At 47.4% G+C, this 24,225-nt stretch overlaps 1 protein-coding gene across 5 annotated transcripts in view; it reads right to left on the reverse strand.

Annotated features, from left to right (window-relative positions):
* Positions 1 to 5,644: 5,644 nt before the first annotated feature.
* NIPAL3 (NIPA like domain containing 3) overlaps positions 5,645 to 24,225 on the reverse strand; it is a 57,136-nt gene continuing 38,555 nt past the window's right edge. For 4 of the 5 annotated variants that reach the window (XM_005203251.4, XM_005203252.5, XM_024978018.2 and 1 more), the window contains 6 exons: positions 23,177 to 23,273; positions 19,469 to 19,604; positions 17,129 to 17,217; positions 15,347 to 15,410; positions 13,513 to 13,607; positions 5,645 to 9,627 (listed from right to left, as the gene is read on the reverse strand). In XM_005203251.4, the coding sequence (XP_005203308.1) occupies positions 9,428 to 9,627; positions 13,513 to 13,607; positions 15,347 to 15,410; positions 17,129 to 17,217; positions 19,469 to 19,604; positions 23,177 to 23,273 (681 nt within the window). In that variant the 3' untranslated portion in view covers positions 5,645 to 9,427. The remainder of the gene's footprint in view (positions 9,628 to 13,512; positions 13,608 to 15,346; positions 15,411 to 17,128; positions 17,218 to 19,468; positions 19,605 to 23,176; positions 23,274 to 24,225) is intronic. The other variant, NM_001193122.1, reaches the window with a different exon arrangement.

Here is a 24,225-nt window from a genome sequence, read left to right on the forward strand (position 1 = left end):
CTGAAAGATGATGCTGTGAAAGTGCTGCACTCAATATGCCAGCAAATTTGGAAAACTCAGCAGTGGCCACAGGACTGGAAAAGGTCAGTTTTCATTCCAATCCCAAAGAAAGGCAATGCCAAAGAATGCTCAAACTACTGCACAATTGCACTCATCTCACAAGCTAGTAAAGTGATGCTTAAAATTCTCCAAGCCAGGCTTCAGCAATATGTGAACCATGAATTTCTAGATGTTCAAGCTGGTTTTAGAAAAGGCAGAGGAACCAGAGATCAAATTACCAACATCCGCTGGATCATGGAAAAAGCAAGAGAGTTCCAGAAAAACATCTATTTCTGCTTTATTGACTATGCCAAAGCCTTTGACTGTGTGAATCACAACAGACTGTGGAAAATTCTGAAAGAGATGGGAATACCAGACCACCTGACCTGCCTCTTGAGAAACCTGTATGCAGGTCAGGAAGCAACAGTTAGAACTGAACATGGAACAACAGACTGGTTCCAACTGTATATTATCACCCTGCTTATTTAACTTATGTGCAGAGTACATCATGAGAAACGCTGGGCTGATGAAGCATAAGCTGGAATCAAGATTTTCAGAGAAATATCAATAACCTCAGATATGCAGATGACACCACCCTTATGGCAAAAAGTGAAGAGGAACTCAAAAGCCTCTTGATAAAAGTGAAAGTGGAGAGTGAAAAAGTTGGCTTAAATCTCAACATTCAGAAAACGAAGATCATGGCATCTCATCTCATCACTTCATGGCAAATAGATGGGGAAACAGTGGAAACAGTGGCTGACTTTATTTTTCTGGGCTCCAAAATCACTGCAGATGGTGATTGCAACCATGAAATAATCACTGCAGATGGTGATTGCAGCCATGAATTAAAAGACGCTTACTCCTTGGATGGAATGTGACGACCAAGTTATGACCTAGACAGCATATTCAAAAGCAGAGACATTACTTTGCCAACAAAGGTCCGTCTAGTCAAGGCTATGGTTTTTCCAGTGGTCATGTATGGATGTGAGAGTTGGACTGTGAAGAAAGCTGAGCGCCAAAGAATTGATGCTTTTGAACTGTGGTACTGGAGAAGACTCTTGAGAGTCCCCTGGACTGCAAGGAGATCCAACCAGTCCATCCTAAAGGAGATCAGTCCTGGGTGTTCATTGGAAAGATTGATGCTGAAGCTGAAACTCCAATACTTTGGCCACCTCATGCGAAGAGTTGACTCATTGGAAAAGACCCTGATGCTGGGAGGGATTGGGGGCAGGAGGAGAAGGGGACAACAGAGGATGAGATGGCTGGATGGCATCACCGACTCGATGGACATGAGTTTGAGAGAACTCCGGGAGTTGGTGATGGACAGGGAGGCCTGGCGTGCTGAGATTCATGGGGTTGCAAAGAGCTGGACACGACTGAGCAACTGAACTGAACTGAATATTCCATTGTTTATATGTACCAAATTATTCAGTTTCAAGGAGTATCCTTTGTTGTGAGATTTTGCCCTTACTATTTTGGTGTTAATGTCCTGTTTTAATGAAATAATAGTATAATAGTCATAGTCTTTTTGGTGTCCTCACTGGATGGAAGGGGGTGGGAACTCTCTGGGGTGTCTTTTATAAGAGCACTAATGCCATTCATGTGAATGGGAGCAGAGACATTGCTTTGTCGACAAAGGTCCATCTAGTCAAATCTATGGTTTTTTTCAGTATTCCTGTATGGATGTGAGAGTTGGACCATAAAGAAGGCTGAGTGCTGAAGAATTGATGCTGTTTAACTTCGGTGCTGGGGAAGATTCTTGAGAGTCCCTTGGACTGCAAGGAGATCCAACCAGTCCATCCTAAAGGAAATCAAGCCTGAATATTCATTGGAAAGACTGATGCTGAAGCTGAAGCTCTAGTACTTTAGCCACTTGATGTGAAGAAGTGACTCATTAGAAAAGACCCTGATGCTGGGAAAGATTGAAGGCAGGAGGAGAAGGGGACGACAGAGGATGAGATGGCTAGATGGCATTACCGTCTCCATGGACATGAGTTTGAGCAAGATCTGGGAGATGGTTAAGGACAGGGAAGCCTGGAGTGCTGAAGTCCATGGGGTCACAATGAGTCAGACACACAACTGAGAGACTGAACAACGGTCCCATTCATGAGGGTTCCAACCTCATGTCCTAATCACTTCCTCCAAATTCCACCTCCAAAAGCATCACACTGGGGATTAGGTTTCAACACATGAACTGGGGGAGCGGGGTGGGGGCACTAACATTTAGCCTATAGCACCTGCGCGATCTTCACAGAACTAACTGTGCTCCTGCAGGGATATCTTTGTTGTTGCTCAGTTGCTCAGTCATGTCCAGCTCTTTGTGACCCCATGAACTGCAACAGTCCAGGCTTCCTTGTCATTCACTGTCTCCAGGAGTTATAGCCTCACAATGAAAAAAAAAGATTCTTTTTTTGGTTTGCATTTGTTTATATTGACAACCTTAATGCTAGTTGCATTATTATATTTAACAAGACTATGAAAGAACACTGGCACGTCTATACCAAACACAGTCTTTCTCTTGAACAGGACTTGGGCCATAGTTTCTTTTCTTTCCTGTTGTTGTTTATTTGTTTGAAAGAAAGCTGAATTTATTTTGTAGTAAACTAATAAAAAATTAAAAATATTAAAGAGAACAAGATTAACCACAAAAAGAGTTAGTGATTCTTTGCCAACCTCTATTTAGATTTTATGATTCTATGGAACCATAACAGAAATTGGCGAACAGCCTTTGGCACATACCAGCCAAACAGACCCTGATGCTGGGAAAGATTGAGGGCAGGAGGAGAAGGGGGTGACAGAGGATGAGATGGTTGGATGGCATCATCGACTCAATGGACATGAGTTTGAGCAAACTCTGGGAGATAATGAAGGACAGGGAAGTCTGGCATGATGCAGTCCATGGGGTCGCAAAGAGTTGGACACAACTGAGCGACTGAACAACAATAAAGCCACACAGACCCGCAAGAGTTAAACAGTCTTGGTTAGTTTTTAGCTGTTACTGCTGACGAACACTTGCAGCTAGATTTTTCTTCACAGAGCTTCATTAACTACTCTCTGACTCCAAATAGATTATACTCTTCACGTGGCATTCTTCTCCCCCTATATTCTCTGGTAACATTCTGCATCTCAGAAAGATTGTCAGGGGTTAATCATTTCAGGGACACCAGACCTGGTTGCTGAGTTGTCTGATGCCAGCTGTGACCGTTTTGAAGCTTTGCAAAAGAAAAAAAAATCCAAACCTTCATGAGGATATAAAAACCTCTCCTTATTCCCAAGAGAGGGGGGCACAATCCTTGAGGCCCTAGCCTACTATTTGGCATTGGTGGACAGGGAGCCAAGATTTTGGTAATGATGGTTCGGTGGTTAAGAATTTTCCTGCTAATTCAGGAGACACTGGTTCAATCGCTGCCCCAGGAAGATCCCACATGCTGCCGGGCAACTAAGCCCGTGCTCCGTAACTACTGAGTCAGCACTCTAGAACCTGTGTGCTGCAACCACTGAAGCCAGTGTACTCTAGGGCCAGTGCTCCGCAACAAGAGAAGCCACTGCAATGAGAAGCCTGAGCCCTGCAACTAGAGAGTAGCCCCTGCTCACTGCAATGAGAGAAAGCCAGCATGCAGCAAAGAAGACCCAGCACAGCCAAAAATAAATGAACAAATCTTTAGCAAAAGGAAAGTTAAAACAAATAACAGAAAATTTAATGAGAACAAGAGTAACTACAAAGAGTTGGCAATGCTTTGTTAATCTCTTATTTTTTTTGACTTCGCCACATGACTTGTAGGATCCTAGTTCCTCAACTAGGGATCAAACCCGGGCCTTCAGCAGTGAAACTGCAGTCCTAACCACTGGACCTCCAGGGAATTCCCCAATCTCTATTTTTAAATTGAACTGTTTTATGAGATCAGAAAGTTTGAGACTCATGGCGAATTCTAAAATCCTCCCACTGCCCTGTTCTGAATTTTACTGCCGTGTCCCTGCCATGGGTGACATTGCCATTGTGATCCTGAGAGACTCAGTTGATGAGCTTCTGTTCCGTAAGTCTGTATCCTTCAGCGAAACTGTACATGCTTTGTTTCAGATGTGAAATCCTAACATGTGGTGGGCTTTACCCCGTGGAAGCCAACCACACGGCAGGAAAGGCAGTGCAGCAGAGGGGTAGAGAGCTCAAGTTTTGGAGGCAGTTCTGGCCTCAAATCCTGGTTCTACTACTTACCGGTTATATGACCTGAGTCTCAGTTTCTTCATCTGTAAAATGGGGATAATATTAAAAGTTACCTCACGGAATTGTTATAAAAAATAATCGAGATGTACACGAGGTCTTAGTATAGTTTGTGCCATATACTGCTACTGCTGCTGCTAAGTCGCTTCAGTCGTGTCTGACTCTGTGTGACCCCATAGACGGCAACCTACCAGGCTCCTCCATCCCTGGGATTCTCCAGGCAAGAACACTGGAGTGGGTTGCCATTTCCTTCTCCAATGCATGAAAGTGAAAAGTGAAAGTGAAGTCGCTCAGTCGTGTCTGACTCTTTGCGACCCCATGGACTGCAGCCCACCAGGCTCCTCCGTCCATGGGATTTTCCAGGCAAGAGTACTGGAGTGGGGTGCCATTGCCTTCTCCGTTGTGCCATATAAGTGCTTGTTAATATATGGGTACACATTATTCTGTGTGTGTGCAGATATAAACGTTTAGGCACTATTCCACACCTGCCTTACAGATTGGAAACTCAGAATGAAGAAAGACACACGTGCTTGGAATTACCTAAGAAAAGTCGCAAGTGTTCACTATACAATTTCAAAGGGAATAAGGCTTCCCAGGTGGCTCAGTGGTAAAGAGTCCACCTGCCAAGCAGGAGACTGGAGTTCAATTCCTGGGTCAGGAAGATCCCCTGGAGAAGGGAATGACTACCCACTGCAGTATTCTTGTCTGGGAAATCCATGGACAGAAAACCTGGCGGGCTACAGTCCATGGTATCACAAAAAGTCAAATACAATTTAGCGGCTAAACCACCACCCCGAAGTGCATAAGTAAACAGGAAAACCACTGGTCAGTGTAATATAGTGTCCTGATGGAGAGTGTACTATGTCCAGAGTGCTGGACATAGTTTTAAGACTTTACATCTATTACTTCACCTAATCCTCATAATAATCCTTAGAAAGCTACTGTTACTATCCTGGTATTACATATGGGGCACAAAGAATTTAACCAACTTGTTCAGTACCACACAGCTAATAAGTAGTGGAGCCAAGAACCAAACCCAAGCAGAGTGGCCATAGAGTCTATACTCTTCACTGCTACAAAAAAAAAAAAAAGGGCTTAATTCATCCTTAACTGCGATCCTGGGCACCTCTAGATCTGCGCTGTTCCTACAGTGGCTACTAGCTATATATGGGGATATTTCAGGGAACTGAATTTAAATCAAATGAAAAACCCAATTCCTAGGTTTCATCCCCACATCTAAATGCTTCATAGCCACATGTGGATAGTGGCTGCCGTTTGGGCAGCAGACACAGAACATCTCTGTCGCGGCAGGAAGTTTTGCTGGACAGCACTGAGGCAGGCAACTCTAGAAAGTATTAATCAAATGAAAGACCCAAACCCAACAGGTGTCATGTGGATTTTGTTTTTAATTAAATACCACTTCATAATGTTATTTGTACCTAGCACACACCTTTTTGAAAAATAAGAACATGCCATACATTAGTCATTAAATTAACAAAATGTGAGCATCCCCATAGAATATAGTCTAAGGTGACTTCACTTACACAACTTCTCAGAGAAACACACAGTAGAATCAGTACGCCTACCAGCCAGTGTGGGACCGGATTTGGGATTCGCAAGGCTGCAGGTTGGAGGTTCCCCAACACTACCCTGCTGGGCATCTCGTTGCCATGCTGTGCCATCCAGCTGCTTGGTTCCCACCAGCAAAGCGACGGAGAGAGGTCGATTCACCCTCGTCTACCCAGCATCCAGTTCCACCCTGCAAAACCCTCCACCACCTGAGGCTTCATGTGATGGCATCTTCAGACCTGCAGCTCCATGGGAGGGGTGGGGGGCCGGTGGAGTGGGGCTAAGCTCTCTTTAAAAGCTGCAGGTGCCCGTCTGTGAACTGATGTTGATGTCTGAGTAGGGACTCCAGAATCCCAGTCTTTAGGAGAGGGGGATGGAGTGGGGCGGGCAGAGGAAGCTGGAGAACAACTGGAAAGTTGAAACCCAAGTTTGGTGACCTTGCCTTACGTCCTGGTGGCAGGGAACGGGATGCTGCTGGGACATGTCACATTGCTTGGAGCCTTTGAGAGGGTTTGGGGATGTGAGGACCACGAGAGAAACAAAGAATCAGGGCTGCGGATGGAAAATGGATGTCCTTGTCCCCCATCCTAACAGCAAGTGCTGCTTATTGGTCACCGGCAAACAGTCCATTTACACTCGGGCACACAGACTGGGAGATGCCGGCCCAAGACCACAGTCGGAATTCTGGGTGCCATGGCTCCACATCAGCTGTTCTTCCTGGGACCACGTGACCTCCCCTGGCTTCCACTCCGGCAGCAGCTCTGCCCAGCCCTCCTGTACTCCGCCTCGTAAGATGATGCTGTTATCCTAAACCTGGAGGCAGATGCTGCCCAGGCTCCAGCAGCAGCTCCCGGGTGGCGCTGAACCCACGATCGTCGGCTGACCGAGGATTACAGCGCGCTTGTATCCATTCGTCACTCCTGCCTGACTCCAAAAGACGTCACCAAACAAAGGGCAGATGACAGTGTGAGGCTGGGGGCTACAAGGTGCCGGCTGATCACCTGGGTCCGACACATTTAAATGGCCTCCTTGCTTACCTTTCTTCCATCCACTCCACCCTCACATCCCTTCCTGGTCTACGACCCACATTGGAAACATCATCGGGAAAATATGAGTGGCAGTGAAAAGGGATTTTAATTCCCCTTTTGTGTTTTGTTTTGCAGGCGTGCAGCCTGACCTTGAACACTGACTTTTATCACCCCTTCAAATTCTTCCTCTGCTCTGCATAAAGCCTCCTTTCCAATCTGCCATTCTCACCCTCATGAACCATCAATGGCTCCTGTGTTCTCTAGGATACGCTTTAAACTCCTCAGCCAGGCCTTCAAGTTTCTCCATGATTCCACCTCTTACTGCTGATCTTTGCAGGCTAATCTCCCATCACCTACCCTGGCTCTTCCTTTGCCCCCACCCCAATCCATCTCTGTGCCTTTGCAAATGTTGGCCCCCCTGCCTGGGGGTGATCACTTTACTGGCTACGTTTTGCTCAAATCTTAGCTAGATTTGCCACCCACCAGGGAGTCTAGCCAAAATCATCTCCAATCCTGAATACCCAGTTCTGGGCTCAGGGCCTGCCTTTAGCGGGCCTCCGTAACTGTCATTTTCTGTGGTCTGCTATCACACTCGGCCTGCCCTGTCATAGTCGACCACATATTTGTGTCTCTTGCTGCTGGCTTGGAGGGCAGAAATCAGGTCTTATTATTTGTAGCCCTCACCGTCCAAATGTTTAACATATAGTCAGTGTCTCACAAACATTGTTGAACTGAGTTGATACCTATCCTAAAGGGGAAAAAAAAGCCATTGTCTGTTGCCTTCCTGGGCATGTAAGACACAATACAGAACTGGTTATCCCAGGCAACAAACACCAGCTTCAAAGACAAGGTACTAAATCGGTATTAAGCACAATCCATAAAGGTTAATGATCTATCAACACTGGTCTGTTAACACTGTTATCTTGCCTGTTAGCTCAAGGCTGCCTAGAGAAGCAGGAAGTGCAGTTCTAAGAGGTAATCACTGGATGGAGAAATGCCACGGATCCTATGGGGATTATTGAGCCTGCCAAATGCACCCCCAAGAGGAAACAAGGAATGATAGTTCCAGCTTTCCACCGGGGGGTGGGTTGGGTGTGGGGGTGTCAGGATTTTAGCAGACTGGCTCTCTCAGTTATTAGACTTTTAAGGTGTGTGATACTTGGATTACCAGCCTCAAAATCACCTACGCTGCCAGTTCAGAACGCAGACTCTTTTTTTTTGGCTGCGCGACTCGGCTTGTGGGATCTTAGTTCCTGGACCAGGGATCCAACCTGTGCCCCTGTATTGAAAGTGTGGAGTCTTCACCGCTGGACCACCAGGAAAGTCCCAAGAATGCAATGCTTGGGCCTGGTCCCAGTCCCACTTAATCTGAGGTTGGGGTGTGGGAGTCTGCGTTTTAAATAAATTCCCTAAGGGATCCTTACTCTCATTAAAGTTTACAGAACTTTAGCTGCTATTCTCAGAAGTATACAGTCAGCCTAAGGGAAGACAGCTGTGTATGCAGCCAGCCGGCAGCAGCCCCATTTCTGAGAATTCCTGCTTCTCGAGGATGTATGTGTATGGGGACCCAAAGAGTCTATTGACCCCAAGGAAGTTAGCCAATGACTCAAGCTTGGTTAGTCGATCAATACAGGAGAGGATGGAGGAGAAGTGAGCAAGGCTGTCTCTAAAATAAGCACCTCCCCCCTCCACCCCCCTAGTTTTCCCAGAGGGCACTGGTGTACAGGAAAATGCAACACAAAACACCCAGATTGTCTGTCTGTCCTTTGATAAGTGATGCAGTCACCTCTTGTCAAATGAAAGGGATTTTTCTTCCTTTAAGGGCTGAAGTCTCATCACTCCTACTCTTTCTTATTCTTTCCCTTCTCTTAATTTCTCAGTTCCCTTGAGGGCAAAAAATTAGCAGCAGAACCAGAATCAAATTAGTTTCCAGAAAGAACCCAGTACAAACACATCAAGCACATCTTCCCTGGAGAGGCACAGACACTCAGAAAGCAGATGTGAACTCCTTACCGGTGAGTGACAGAATGTGACAGCCGGGGCTGGCTCACCATGCCACGAGAAGGTGACACGAAGGTTATCACAAGTACAGACTCAAGAGGGAGGTGGGTAGAGATCGGTGCTGCACATGAGGTGAGGGAAGACTAGATCTAGAGCTTTCCAGCCTTTCAGTGGATTTGGAAAGTAGGGGCAGAACCTCTGCCTGGCTTTAGCTCTGAAGAACATGGCCACCCTTGGTCATGCCTGGGAAAGCCCAGGTACCATCCGCAGATGAGGAAGGCTTTCCAAGTCTGCTTGGGCTAAAGCAGGCAGAGGCTGAACTGTCCTGCCTCCCTAGAACACTGCTTTCATCCCCCCACTCCCAGCCTCATCATTTGAAATTTCCAGGACCAAGGTAATCTATTCTTTGTCTGAGGCAAAGGCTTTTCGAGATGCTCGTCTACAGAGTTCGTGGATTAAAAAAAAAAAAAAAAAAGACTTGAAAGGCAAGTTTTAGAATTAAGGATTGAACCACTGTCAGTACCGCTTGAGCAGCTGTGAATAGAGGAAAGGGGTCTCCTTCAAGGCGGGCTCACTCCTTCTTGGTGTGTTCCAGGACGCGGTAGGGAACCCCAGAGGCATTTCTGGAGCCATGTTCTTCCTGCATGACGGGCAGTGTGGCAGGAGCGTAGATCTCAGAAATGTTGTCGTTGTTTTCCAGGGCCCCGTAAGAAAAAGAAGCTTTGAGGTCAGGCTGGACGGTCATCCCCTTGTCATGCATGTTTTGCATACCTGAAACAAAATCCATCCCCCCAAATCATTATGTGATAAGGGAGCCAAAGGAGGCTGGGTCTATCCCATCATGGACTAACTATGGTGCTCAGGAGCTAAGCGTGTGCATTGTCAATTTCCTGAATGCTTTAGATTGAAAAAAAGAACACCCATAAATACACACTAGAAATACTACAGTTGCTAAGCAACAAGGGATGAATCTTCAGGAAATATGCACACAGGCCAGCCACTGTCAAGAGGAACCACTGGTTGGCTTCGAAGGAGGTGGGAATGTCTGGGACAGAGGGGAACCAGCACTGTGCTTTGAACATGGTAGATGCCACACTTTACTGCTGATTTAGATCAGGATCCAGAAAAATTTCATTATACTGTTAAGAGGATAACTTTTGTGTCACAGATACGTGACACACAGATATCATGATGCTCAGAGGGAGAGTTTTGACATTATCATCCCTGATCCACATACAGGGTTAGGTGTGGTTTTTCTTATTACTTCTGGGCACATTGATATTGAATTTCTACTTTTATTTGAGGGCAAATATCTTAGTTGTTAATTCCTTTAAATGTACTCTATAATTCCCCTAGTCAGGTGGGACCTGGCCTCCTCTGAGGCCAATTCTTTTTCCTGGGAGAGAATTAAGACACTTTAAATTATCTTGCCCCTTGGTTAAGTAATAAAAATTCTGAATGCAAATTGCTTCCCATGAAACTATGATGATAATAACAGCTGACATCTGACTGCTTCTTATGCCTGATGCACTAGGCTAAGTGCTTTAAACAGTAACAATAAGAGCAATAATGTTACTGGCCCTATATAAAGGGGCTGAGCATTTAGTTGGTGGCATACATCATAATGTTATAACGTTATAAAGTTTTCTCTCATTTGATTCTCACAACTATTTATTTAGGAAAATGAGGCAGTTGGAGGTTAAGGAGATTGCCTGAGGTCACAAGCTAGTAAGTGGAAGTTCTAGGGTTCAGATTCAGTGGTTTAAATTCTGAAGCCTACGCCCTTAACCAGACTGCTGTCTGGGCTCCCTACAGACCTCAGTCCCCCCAAATCCTAGGACAGAAATATGCTACTATCCTCCTTTTATGGGTAAGAACACAGATTCAGAGAGGTGAAGTAACTTGCCCAAGGACACACAGCTATGAGAGACAGAGCTGGGATCTGACACCAAAGCCCTTGCTCTTCACCTGTTCTACTAACAGCCTGGGAAGTCCTGGTCTGTGGGAGGCCCTTTGCCTTCACCCACATAAGCCCTGGCTGATGAGAATTTGAAGGGTACAGTTGAAAGTGTGTAGTTTGGATTTTGGGGAGGAAATTGGAGGAGATGAGGGGATGCCTATTTCTCAGAGAAGGGAGTTGGCTTCACAGGCAGAGTTTAGCTTTGTCAATGCTCTCCAGCCCAAACCTACCAGGAATACAAGTACAGTCTAACACATTTGGGTTTCTTGACTCATGGCAGTGAAGGAGATGTATAACATGGGGAACTGTTTCAGTAAGTGGGTATCAAAAAGAAACTATTATAGGATCAGGGTTGGGAAGGGTGATGTTAGGAGGGTTTTAGGAAGCAGGGCTTTGCTTTGGATTAGATGTTGTCAGGAAGTGGGGCTAATTCTATAAATGGGGATCTTAATGATTTTTATCTAGAAGGAAAGAAGACGAGATGGAGTCTAAAACTGTGATTGGTAAAGAACCAGGAGTCATTCATGTTAGGTGGATGGTTGGTCTTTATCGTCCAGACAATGGTTCATGTTTTGTCTGGGTTTGGACGTGACAGTGGTGTGGTCCTGTTTGTGTTTTGATCCAACATGGTCACAGAACATCCTCGTCTGATGCTGAAGTTCTGTGAAATGGTCTATGTTCAACCAGGAGCCCCAAGGCCTAACTGTGAGAGCCAGGCCAGCTCCTTGCTGTCAGGGACTGTTTTTCTCCTTCTCAGTTTCTAGAAGTCTTGCAGGTTCTGGAATTATTTAAAGCCTCTCACAACTGTGACATAGACTGAATCTCTGGAACTTGAGTTCCTCTTGAATGGTGGCTACTGGTTGGTTGTGAAGATGTCAATCTGGTGAGACCAAAAGCCAGGAAGGTCCTGATGCTGACCAGGGAAACCAAGCAGCTGGAAAGGAAACTCTGTTTAAGGGTTTTCTTCTTGTTCTACCTGGCATCAGGTCAAACAAAGGTTTGGAAATTTCAAAGTTTTTTTTAAAGCAAAAGTAAAGTGAAATTGAACCAGGCATCTACCATATCCCAAACATTGTGCAAGGGACCTTTAACGTACTATCCCACTGAGATACGGGAGATGGGATTTGGATCCAGGTCATCTGAACTCCAAGCCCATGCTCCACCTCATAGTACAGAACCCAGGCCTACTCAGTCCTGACATGCCATGGCAGGAGGGCAGGGTCTCCTTTCTCCAACATCCAACTTCCCACAGGTCATGAGGCACAAAGAGAAAGCGAGAGCCACACCCACAAACAGATCACAGAATGTGGATATCTACGGTTACCTTAGGTTACCTTCTATCTTCTACCAGAAAACACATCTGGTATATACGCATATGCAAATACTTATATAGATGTATACACATACACGGTTTAAAACACACAAACACACATGTACACACACACACACACACACACACACACACACACACAGAGTTGACACCTCACCTATCTGGAATTCAGCTATCCAGCGCCCTCATCTATCCGGAACACAGCCGAGAAACAAGGAAGTAAGCAAAAAAGGCATCTGAGCAGCCAGATTAGATGTTTCAAAGGTCCATGCACCAAAGCTCATGCATTTAACTCCTAGGAGAAACCTTAAGGCCCCAACTCAGAGCTTATTTATTTTAATTTTATATGCAATTTGCACAACTTGGGTCAAATGAGAAGATTGACACAGAGTTGCTATTAACAGGCAGGCTGGTAACAGCAAGAACAACAGACAACAGCTTAATAGCAAGAGATGAGGAAATAATATAAAAAGTAGACACATAAATCCTGGGCCAATTAGATCAGGGGCACCTCGGTCAGCCCTGAGCACATGCCTGCCTCACAAGTGCTTTATTAAGGAGAATTCTATACCATCACTGCAATTGTATTTTCATGAGACTGTCTTAATGGAAGGTAGGAGATTATGTTTTGGAGAGAGTTCCATCTCCTATATCTAAAATAAAAATTAAATTTGAGTTAAAGTGTGAAAGCTAGTGGTCACTTGCATCCCGAATTGAGACCAGCAAATCTGGACGGGGCTGGGCCAACATCCTAAACGTCTCACCTGAATCCCCTGAGGCTGGAAAGGACTGTCCAGTTTTCCAAAGCCCTACCACTCCCTTCTGTGCAGTATTCGGCTGATTCGTACATTTACGTTCCTCCTGTGTGAACGTGTGCTTCTTGGTGTGAACCCTGAGCTCCCTGTGGTATTAGGCTTTCCAGAACAATCTACTTCCATGTGAACCTGAGGAATGAAGTTACGGTATTTGAATTTCAATCATCCTGTTTTCCTTCCCCTCTCTGATCATTCCATTCCACTGAGATGAATGGATTTTTCCTTTTGTAGGCAGGAAGTCTCGTACTGGGGGTCATAATTATACCCAGGGTGAATCAGGATGGTCTTTAAAAGATCCCCCAGCAGACATGACAACTGACAAGATGTGCTCAAAACCAATCGAGGTGCCTTAGCCATTGCCTCCTCTTTTGCAAACCGAGATTAAACAAAAAACTAAAAACAAAAAAGAGAGAGAGACGGTCACACCATAATAGCACAGCACATCTTCCCTGTAACCAAACCCAGAGGCCGGCTGTCTCTTTTTAAATAGAAAGTAGCAGTCATTCTATGCGGATGGGCTGGCCAGCTAGACACGTGGGATTTGACGTTACCTGGCATGGCATCCATGGAAATATAGGGCTCGAAGGGAATGGCCTTCTTCCTATTCCGTGTGATTAAGAAGACGCCCAAGAACGCGATGAGGCACCTGGCGAACACACGAGGGAGGAAGAGAAGCAAGGCCAGAGTGAGGCTGGAGGGATGCACTCAAACACAAGTAATGGGAGAAAGGGACAAGGTGGGTTCAAGCTGCAGAGCGGGATTCATTGCTGAATGGCCCTGAGAAGTGGCCAGGCCTGGGATCAGCAGAGAGCAAATGGGAGGTGAATACCCACAGGCCGTGTGGCCCACACAAGCCTCAATCAGAACAAACCAGGTTCTCTTGGGCCAAACCCTCACAATTCTTCACCTCCACTTACCCTGCATCTCAGTCCTCTGCCTTTAAAAGTGTGTTGTTGTTGTTGTTGTTGTTTAATTAAAAATTTCTTTATAGCCTAAATTCAACCAGTACAGGAATAGAGAAAGTAAAAACTGCAAAGTCCCTGTACAAACCCCAGTCCACAACATAGGTGTATATTCTTCCAGAGTCTCCAGTCTTTTCGTTTTGTTTTGTTCTTTTCTCCAGAATTTAGATAAACAAGCACACTTTCTAAAAGTTGAGGTATAATTTACATGCAACAAAATGCACAGTCTTGAAATGTGGAGCTCAGTGAATCTTGCCTGTGCACACACTTGTGGGATCACCACCCAGGTCAACAGAGGAGTCATTTCTATCCTCCCCACCCCAGTGTGATTTATTTAACTTGTATCTTACTGATGGGCATTTAGGTTGCTTTCAATTATGTGTGTATTCCATTGATTTCAAAATGAATAAACACCCTTATACATGTGCCTTTATGCCCCATTTCAATTACTTTTCTGAGATAAATGATTAGAAATGGAAAGCTGCAACAAGAGGCATGCTCACTTAAACATCTCACTAACTGAGAGAGTAGCATTGACATATATAGGCTACCACCGTGTGTAAAATAAATAGCTGGTGGGAAGCCGTTGTGCAGCACAGAGAGCTCAGCTCAGTGCTCTGTGATGGCCTAGAGGGGTGGGAGGGGCGTGGTGGTGGAAGGGAGGCTCAAGAGGGAAGGGATTTACACTGTTGTACAATAGCAACTAACACACATTGTAAAGCAATTATCCTCCAACTGAAAATTAAAAAGAAAAAAGCATTGCTGACATTGCCAAACTGTCCTCCCACATCAAAGAACTTCTCACTGTGGCAGAGAGCTGGTCTCCTCCTCTCACCAACATGTGAAATTACCCATCCTGTTAGATCTTGCAAAACCGTGGCGTGTTATGGGCATCTTGGGGCTTCCCTGGTGGCTCAGATGGTAAAGCATCTGCCTGCAATGTGGGAGACCTGGGTTCGATCCCTGGGTCGGGAAGATTCCCTGGAGAGGAAATGGCAGCCCGCTCCAGTACTCTTGACTAGAAAATCCCATGGATGGAGGAGCCTGGAGGCTACAGTCCACAGGGTCGCAGAGAGTCGGACACGACTGAGCGACTTCACTTTTCTGTGTGGCTTCGATCTGTATTTCTTTTTATTAAAATTCTTTTTCAATATGCATTTCTTTGATCGGAGGTGAGGCTGAGAGTCTTTTCACGGGTCAAAATGTGATGTGTACGAAATGACAAGGAGATGAAAGCCCAAAAGAGAAGTGAGGAAAAATAAAACGCTTTAGGGGGCGAAACGCTCACCTCTGGGGACAAAGCTCCCACTGCCAGCTGTTCCTCTGGCTCGAAGGGACTGGCTTAGAGGCTGGAGCAGGGGTGTGGGGAGAGGGGCAACCTGCCTGCAATACGGGGGCAGGGGTGGGGCAGGACAGGACTCACCCCAGTGCAAACATGCAGACGTGCAGCACGTCCTGCCCGAGGAAGTCCAGGTAGAAGACGGCGCCTGAGCAGCGAAGAGTGGAAAATACAAGTGAGCTCTTTTCAGATCACCTGCTGGCCAGTCTGCCTAGCATTTGGTGGCCTGCCCTCCCTGCAGGAAACCAAAGGGACCCAACATACCAGGCCTGCGCCCGCTAAGGTATTGAAGAGTGGACCAAAAGCCCTTTGGGAGAACAGATTGTCCTTTCCTCTCCTTCCGTCCCTCTTACCTCCACTTTGTTTTCTTTTTCTTTTGAAATAGTATTAGTAATAGATGTAAAGGAACAGCACAGAGTTCCCGAGTACCCTTCACCCGGCACCCCCCAGTGACATGACACTATGAGCCAAGAACCTTACTTAGCAGTTTTTATGCAACTCTTCTCCCTCATCTTTCTTAAGATGGAAAACCAAGGCTTTGTGGTTAAGCCGTTGGAGCTTTCCAGCCTCATGCGGTTGGCAGATGTCACGCCCTGTGGCGTGGAAGTGCCAAGGGCCTGCTGCCCTCACCCTGCAGCTGGCGTCAGTCTGGACTCATCTCACCACTCTGCACCCCCTCACCCCCCCACCCTGCTCGCCTCTTGCTGCACCCAGAGCTCCCGCTAGACTCCCAGCTCAACCACGGTGTTCATATTCCTTTCAACCTTGCCTGGACTGAAGTCATTGACCATGACTGAAACTCCCACGGGATCCACATGAGGTTAGCTTTCCAGCTGCTCTGGGTCAAGCCCTACTCAATCCCTGGTCCCGCTCATGGCACAGGCTTGGCAGGCTGTATGCCCTCCTATCCTGATCTCTGTAAGCAAGGTCTGGGCACCAGTTGAACATACTGCAGGGCAAAGCAGACGGCTATACCGCTGGGCCTTCCGCAAGGGGAGGCACACTGGCTCTTACTGGTCTTTTTACTCTGAAAAGTTTAGTCACCACTGCTTCTTACAAACAACAAACTCTGATACGTCTTTAGCCTCTGAAGCCACCTCAGAAAGAAAAAGAAACAAAAATATGGAGGTGAAATAGAAGAAAAGCGGAGTGTAATAATGAAAATCACTTATTGAGCACTTGTTTTATATGTATATATAAAATTGTGTGTGTGTGTGTGTGTGTGTATATATAAATGATCTCTAAAAATTATATAGAGGAAATATGTGGTCACTTGGCCAGTGGGGGCTGTGGAATTAGCAGATGAGGGTAAAAATTGTTAATAAAACCTGGCACAAGCAGTACAAAGTAAGGGACACTTGGACTATACATATTTCAATTCTAGGCTTCCCTGGTGGCTCAGACAGTAAAGAATCTGCCTGCAGTGCAGGAGCCCTGGTTCAATCCCTGGGTGGGGAAGATCTCCTGGAGAAGAGAATGGCTACCCAGTCCAGTATTCTTGCCTAGAGAATTCCATGGACACAGAGGAGCCTATCAGGCTATAGTCCATGGGGTCGCAAAGAGTCGGATGTGAGTGAGCAACTAACACGTTCATATTTCAATTCTAGGAGGAAAGTATTCCATTTTATGAATGTGGAACTGAGGCTCAGAGAGGTGAAGTGATTTTCCCAGAGCCACACAGCTCTGTGTCTGTGCTGTGGTGAAAACCCAGGTCTCTCTTTTCCCATGAGACCATCTACAACTGTGACGGGCAGAACAGCTCAGCAGAACTGGCCTTCTGACGGAGGTGGTGCTCCCTCCCCGGACCCCAGGGTAACAAACCTGCTGTCGAGGCGGAAGACAGAAATCTGGCCACCGCATGCTCACCTGCTGTGATGGCCACGGTGGTGGACAGAATGTAGCCCACACTGGCGATCAGAGAGGAGTCATACATCTGTGAGGCTTGACCTAAAAACCTTCAACACAAAAGAGCTCTAGTCAGCGGGCTGTGGGGGGATGTCAGAGGGCAGAGGACAAAGCCAGTGACTGCGGGCTAGGTGTGAAGAACGAAGACAAGGCACGAAGGGGCATTCTGCGGGTTTACGAAGATGCCAGCCTCGTGTGCCTCCCGAGCTGGGGTCCACACTTAGCTCCCATTCCTCCCCTGGACACACAGCCTGAAGCTCACCCCCTTCTCCTTCCAGCACCTCTGCCCACATGGTTCTCATCACTGCAATGCCCTTCTCCTCGCCTCTGTGTGACCTGCATTCCCAACCCACTAAAAAGCCATTCCTGATCCCTTAAACATGCCAAGAAACTCTTGGAGCACTTATCATTAACTTCCTTGTGCTGTCATTAATTTTTTTAAACAAGTTTTCTTAATTCAACAGTCACTGAGATAAATATAAGAAAAAGGAGAGAGGAAATTAGAGTCATTCCCCATCTCTCCATCTACAAAAAACTCTCTGTTATTTAGGAGTATATTTTTTGTCCATTCTCTGCAGGGGACGACAGAGGATGAGATGATTCGATGGCATCACCGACTCAAAGGACGTGAGTTTGAGCAAGCTCTGGGAGTTGGTGATGGACAGGGAGGCCTGGCATGCTGCGGTATGGGATTGCAAAGAGTCGGACACGACTAAGCGACTGAATTGTAATTGTACTGCCTAGCATTGTGGTTATTATTGCAAAGTTGCTTACACCAAAATACACCTCCTACCCACTGTAATCATCTGTTTACCAAGCTGTCCCCCCACCAGAGCTGTGAGCGCCTTGAGTTCAGTGACTGCCGCTCACACCTCTGTGTGCAGAAGGCCCAGCACAGGTCTAGTACACAGCAGGTGTCGGGGAACGTGTGCTGACTGCACGAGTGAGAAGCCTCCCGGTCATCTCTGTAACCCTTGGAGGACACAGCACAGAGCCTTACACTGGGCAGGGGCTCAGGGATGATGACCAGAATCACTGTAGGAGGACTAAGCATAGTCATGATGTGATCAAAAAGTTCATTCGGGCTTTTCTGTAACATCTTAATAATTGGCATAATAATAGTAACAAAATAATAACTGGCATGATAATAGTAACAAAAATCATAAAAGAAGCTATGGTTTGGCTTCCCAGGTGGCACAGTGGTAAAGAATCCACCTGCAAAGCAGGGATGCAGGAGACGTGGGTTTGATCCCTGGGTCAGGACGATTTCCTGGAGTAGAACATGGCACCCCACTCCAATATTCTTTCCTGGAAGATTCCATGGACAGAGGAGCCTGGCGTGCTGCAGTCTACGAGGTCACAAAGAGCTGGTCAAGACTGAATGACTGAGCACGCATGCACATGGGTATTCTCATCTGTAGACGAGGACTCTTTGTCTTAGAGAAGCTTAGAGGAGGGGGCTTAGGGCAGAGGGGTGAGGGGCAAGGGAAGGGGAGGGAGCCAGATGGCTGGGTTCACTCTCAGCTCCACCACTTTCTGGACGCTTGCAGTTCCTTATGTGCAAAATGAGGATGACCTCATTGTTGTGGGGGCCAAATGAACTCAAGCTTGTGGGAAGGCAGTGAGAGCAGAGCACCTGGGCAGCGGTGGTCACCCCGATTGCCCCCCTAAGGCGCTGTGGGGAGATGGTGAGCCCCAGCAGCTGGAGTCTGGCGCCTGACCTGCCACACACACCATACTGAGTCCTGCACTGTCCACCCTCTGTCCCCACGCAGATCCGCCACGTACCCACCCAGGCTCTCTGCTGGTCACTGGTCTCAAACGTGAATGAGGCCCAGGCCTCCCACCCTCAGAACTCCTGCTTTTGAGGGAGAAACTGTCATCTTGTTCTTCTACTTGGACAGATTTCTTGAGGACAAGAAATAACAACTGCTTGCTCTTTCTTGGATCACAAACAAATGCCTCTTGGGGATGGCACAGCTCCTTCTGGAGAGCCTTGAAACGGGCATCCGTCTCGGTCCAGGTGGGAAGGGAGGCTGACTCGGATCGTGCAGGTCTCACATTTTTGAGGCACAGAGGAAAACACACCCACTCGAGGCTTTTCAAGTGGCACAAAAGGCCCTCCATATAACTCAGCAAATGAGTGAAACTTCTCGCTCCACAGTGGATGCCAAACCCTGGTGACAGGCTGCCTGTGAATGTTCTCCCTTCCCTACAGCTTCAAAAACAACCGTGATAGGACCCAGAAGCTGGAAGAGACCTTTGTGGGGAGGCCCAGGGAAAAAAGACTCTGCAACTCACGCGGCTTGATAGATGGCGGTCGCCACCATGCACACGAACATCACGTAGAAGATGGGGTAGTCGAGCTGCAGGTTCCCCTGTATGGACAAGACCAGCATCCCGGCCACAGCCTTCACCGTCACCACAGTCATGGAGCCTGCGGAAGGTTAACAAGGACATGTGGGAACCGAGGGCAGAGCCCCGCCCGAGATTCACACAGTGAGAAGGTCTTCTGTGCTCTCCCGTGGAAGCAGCTAGGCAAGCACAGCACCAACAGGTATTTCCAAATGTCCCTTCTGGACTCAACCAAAAAAGGGCAGTGAGTCCACATGGAACCCTAGAGCGGCGGCGCCGGGTCTGGAACACGACCTCAAGGCAATCACAGGGAAAATGCGTAAAGAGCTTTTTTGGTCTTTTTTAAATTTTATTTTTATGTGTTTATTTGGCCTCCCAGGTCTTAGCTGCCTGCATGTATGATCTAGTTCCCTGACCAGAGATCGAACCCAGGTCCCTAGCACTGGGAGCGTGGAGTCTTAGCCACTGGAATGCCAGGGAAGTCCCTTTTCGGTCTTTTAAAATGCTTAACCAGTTGTATTTTTAAAAACATTTTCCTAGACTAGAGGTTTTAGAATGCACACCCCTACGCATATGTATATACTTTTCAAATATGTATGCTTATTTATTTTAAAATTAGAGTCAAGTTAATTCTGGGCTTTTATAGTATGTATATTATAAAACATATGCAGGAAACATATGTCCTTCACTTAAAAGGTGAAGATAAAAATGAATACCGGTTTGAATACTTTTTTCTTCCCATACGCCCAGTGGACTGTCTTGCTCACCTCACTGTAGAGCCCACTGCTTTACCCAGCACTGCAGAAATGACCTCTCACTCTAAACTATCAGATTCCCCTGCCATAGCAGGAGTCAAAAGAAGCTCCCAAGTATGGTACAACTAAAGGTCCTTGTCCTGGCTGTAATGCTCTGCTTTACTGTTTTCTCAGCTTCTGCACATTTTGCCTTCTCCTGCCAACAGCCCATCACACATGGTGACTTTTGGTGGCCCCTCAGCTACTTAGCGGAGAAGGCAATGGCACCCCTCTCCAGTACTCTTGCCTGGAATATCCCATGGACAGAGGAACCTGGTGGGCTGCAGTCCATGGGGTCGCTAAGAGTCGGACACGACTGAGCGACCTCACTTTCACTTTTCACTTTCATGCACTGGAGAAGGAAATGGCAACCCACTCCAGTGTTCTTGCCTGGAGAATCCCAGGGACGGGGGAGCCTGATGGGCTGCCGTCTATGGGGTCACACAGAGTCGGACACGACTGAAGTGATTTAGCAGCAAGCAGCTACTTAGGCTGCAGTTTTCAAATGTCAGCAGCCAGTTTAGACAAGCGCTTCCTCCAGACTGCCCTTGTTAGTGAGGAGGGGACAGAAGGGAACTGGCCAACATGCCTCGGAACTCTCTGGTCTTCTGATTCACCAAGAGATAAGGTTTGGGACCATGATGTTCCAACCCACTTTGCAAACAACATCATCAAGGAATGGGCCCCTGAGTCATGCTACAACAGGAATGAATCCTCTCGAACACGATGCTCAGTGAAAGAGGCCAGTAACAAATGGCCACAGGGTGTATGATTCCACTTATATAGTATGTCCAGAAAGGCAAATCCATAGAGACAGTAAGTACATTAGTGACTGGCCATGGGCTTCCCTGGTAGCTCAGACGGTAAAGAGTCTGCCTGCAGTGCAGGAGAACCAGGTTTGATCCCTGGGTCGGGAAGATCCCCTGGAAAAGGAAATGGCAACCCACTCCAGTAATCTTGCCTGGAGAATTTCATGGATAGAGAGGAGCTTAGCATGCTACAGTCCATGGGGTTGCAAAGAGTCGGACACGACTGAGCGACTTCACTTTCTACTTCCACTTCCATGGGCTGGGAGGATGGGAAAATGAGGAGTGACTGCCAGCGGGCATGGTGTTTCTTTTGAGGGACTACAAAAACATTCTAAAATTCGATTATGATGATGGTCATATCCTTTGTGAATATATTAAAAATCACTGAACTATACACTTTGAACAGGTGAACTTTATGGTCTGCAAATAAGATCTCTGTAAAGCTGTTTAAGGGCCTCCCAGGTGGTCACCAGTGGTAGAGAAGCTGCCTGCCAATGCAGGATACAGAAGAGATGTGGGTTCGATCCCTGGGTTGGAAAGATCCCTTGGAGGAGGGTATTGCAACCTACTCCAGTATTCTTGCCTGGAGAATTCCATGGACAGAGGAGCCTGGTGGGCTACAGTCCATGGGCAAACAGTCGGACACGACTGAAGCGATTCAGCATGCACAAAGCTGTTAAAGAAGAAACAGTGGAACCCTATCAAACAATGACTCGGATCTGCGTGGTCTACGGCCTGCTACTGGAGTGGACTCGCTCTCGACAGGACACTGGGGATCAGTGCTCACCTTGTTTGACCCCCTTCCCAGCCCTGAGATCTGGGTGTTCTCTGAGGCCCATGTTTAGGGGACCATGTGGCTGACACACAGTCCCTAGGAGGCAGTGGTGGGGCGGCATCCACTTTTCCCTCCCCAGGAGGAAGGGGTGCTTCTCACGGCTCCTCTTAGCAGCTCTAACCCTATGCGGGCTGAGAGCCTTGCCCCAGTCTGATTTAGGAGCCATTTCCCCCACTGTACCCACTGTGCCTCTAAAAGGAAAAAGAGAGAGAGAGAGAGAGAAATCGAAATCAATTCTTGCCTTTAAATCCAGAGTTAAGTCTTCACCTTTGACAGGTCTTACAAGCATCCTTAGGGACTCCGCCGTTGGAGCCCGCTTCACCCCTGACTTCTCTGAATTAATTTCCAGTCGCCCCCTCCACCCTTACTCTGCTTTCTTCTTTGTCACTGTTAATTGTCACTGCTCAAACTTAACACTGTTTATACATTTGTCAGCTCACTTACTGTCATTCTCCTCCCTTTAGAATAACAGCAGCCTGAGTGGAGGGGGGTCTGTCTGGCTCACTGCTCTAGCTAGTTTGCAGCACCTCTCTTGGCACTTAGGAGACTTGGTATTTGAGCAAGAACACCAAACGCTGAACCCTAACCCTAACCCTAACGAAGAAACTGACGAGGCCCATAGATAGCCAGTGGGAATTTGCTATAGGACTCAGGGAACTCAAACTAGGACTCTGTGACCACCTAGAGGGGTGGGATGGAGGTTCTAGAGGGAGGGGACAGATGTATACCTATGGCTGATACATGCTGATGCATGGCAGACACCAACACAATATTGTAAAGCAATTATCCTCCAATCAAAAAAAAAAAAAAAAGAAACTAACAAGGTCTGTGTCCGGTTAGCAGGAACCCAGCCCTGGTAGCCTCTGATGCAGAGGGACCAGCCTGAGCCGGCCTCCAGCAGCTCCTGGGTCCAGTGGCCCGAAGCTCGGTAAACAAAACCCATTATTTCCTTTTGGTGCTACTTAAAGAAAAAGAAAAGAAAGTGAAGTGGTTTAGTCATGTCCGAATCTTTTCTACCCCATGGACTGTAGCCTACCAGGCTCCGCCGTCCATGGGATTTTCCAGGCAAGAGTACTGGAGTGGGTTGCCATTTCCTTCTTCAAAGGCTCTTCCTGACCCAGGGATCAAACCCAGGTCTCCCTCATTGTAGGCAGATGCTTTACCGGCTGAGCCACCAGGGAAGTGGCAAAACTCAACCACCCGGACCCTCACTTACCGAGTAAGGCCACCAAGAGGAGAATCACCACGATGTTATTGGCGTTCCTCTCCTTGTAGAAGTACAGCAGCAGGCAGAAGAGAATGATCTCCACGAGCTGCGGAGAACAGCAAGAGGGGAGGTCAGCGGGGGGCGACGGGCAAGACCAGGAGACCCTGGTGGGCTGGGCTGGAGCTTATGCTGCGGACCGCACCAGCTGCAGGCCCTCCGTGTGGAAAGAGAATTGAAACATTTCCCAGAGCCCTGCTACACATCCTGCAGGGAAGCAGGGAACGCTGAGTCCCTCTAACCCCCACCCTGCGGGGGAGTCCACCTCGTTGGGGGGCTCTGAGGGTGCTGTGCCAGCCTCACGTCCACCTTGTCCTGGATGGTCAAGGTTCACCAGGCTGGGCTGGTGACCCCCTTCACTGCTCCATGGTAATGCCCACTGAAACTGGGGAGCCGGTCACAGAGGGAGACGCTTGTCTGCTGAGACGAGCTCTTCGGTAAAGTATGTAGGTCTATATATACCAGTCGCTCGCTAACCAGGGCACTACTGTGTGCCGCTTGGCAGAGTTGGAAGGAGAGGACATCTGGAGTCAGGGACGCCCGGTTCTGAGCTTGGACCTCCTTCTAAACTAGCCAGGTGACCTTGGGCAGGCCACTTAAGTTCTCTGAACCTCAGTTACCGCCTCTGTGAAATGGGGATAATGACAATAATTCCTAACTCACAGGGCCGTGATCACAGCCTATGCTTAACGAGCTCATGAACCTGCCTGGCTGTCTTCTAAGCATGTTATCTTTACTCACTCAACTCGTTAAATCAGTGCCATAATTCTAGGAAGCAGATACTACTGCAATCCCAAGCTAGCAAATGGGGTTCGAACCCGGACAGTTTGGCTCCAGGACACATGAGCTTTCCCACTAGGCTATGCTGCCTGCAGCCCTGTGTCTTGTGTTCAGAAGATGCTCCCCACGTTCAGTCCCTGGGTCTGGAAGATTCCCTGGAGAAGGGAATGGCTACCCACTCCTGTATTCTTGCCTGGAGAACTCCATGGACAGAGAAGCCT

Source organism: Bos taurus, chromosome 2 (assembly GCF_002263795.3).
Source record: "Bos taurus isolate L1 Dominette 01449 registration number 42190680 breed Hereford chromosome 2, ARS-UCD2.0, whole genome shotgun sequence".
Taxonomy (NCBI): domain Eukaryota; kingdom Metazoa; phylum Chordata; class Mammalia; order Artiodactyla; family Bovidae; genus Bos; species Bos taurus.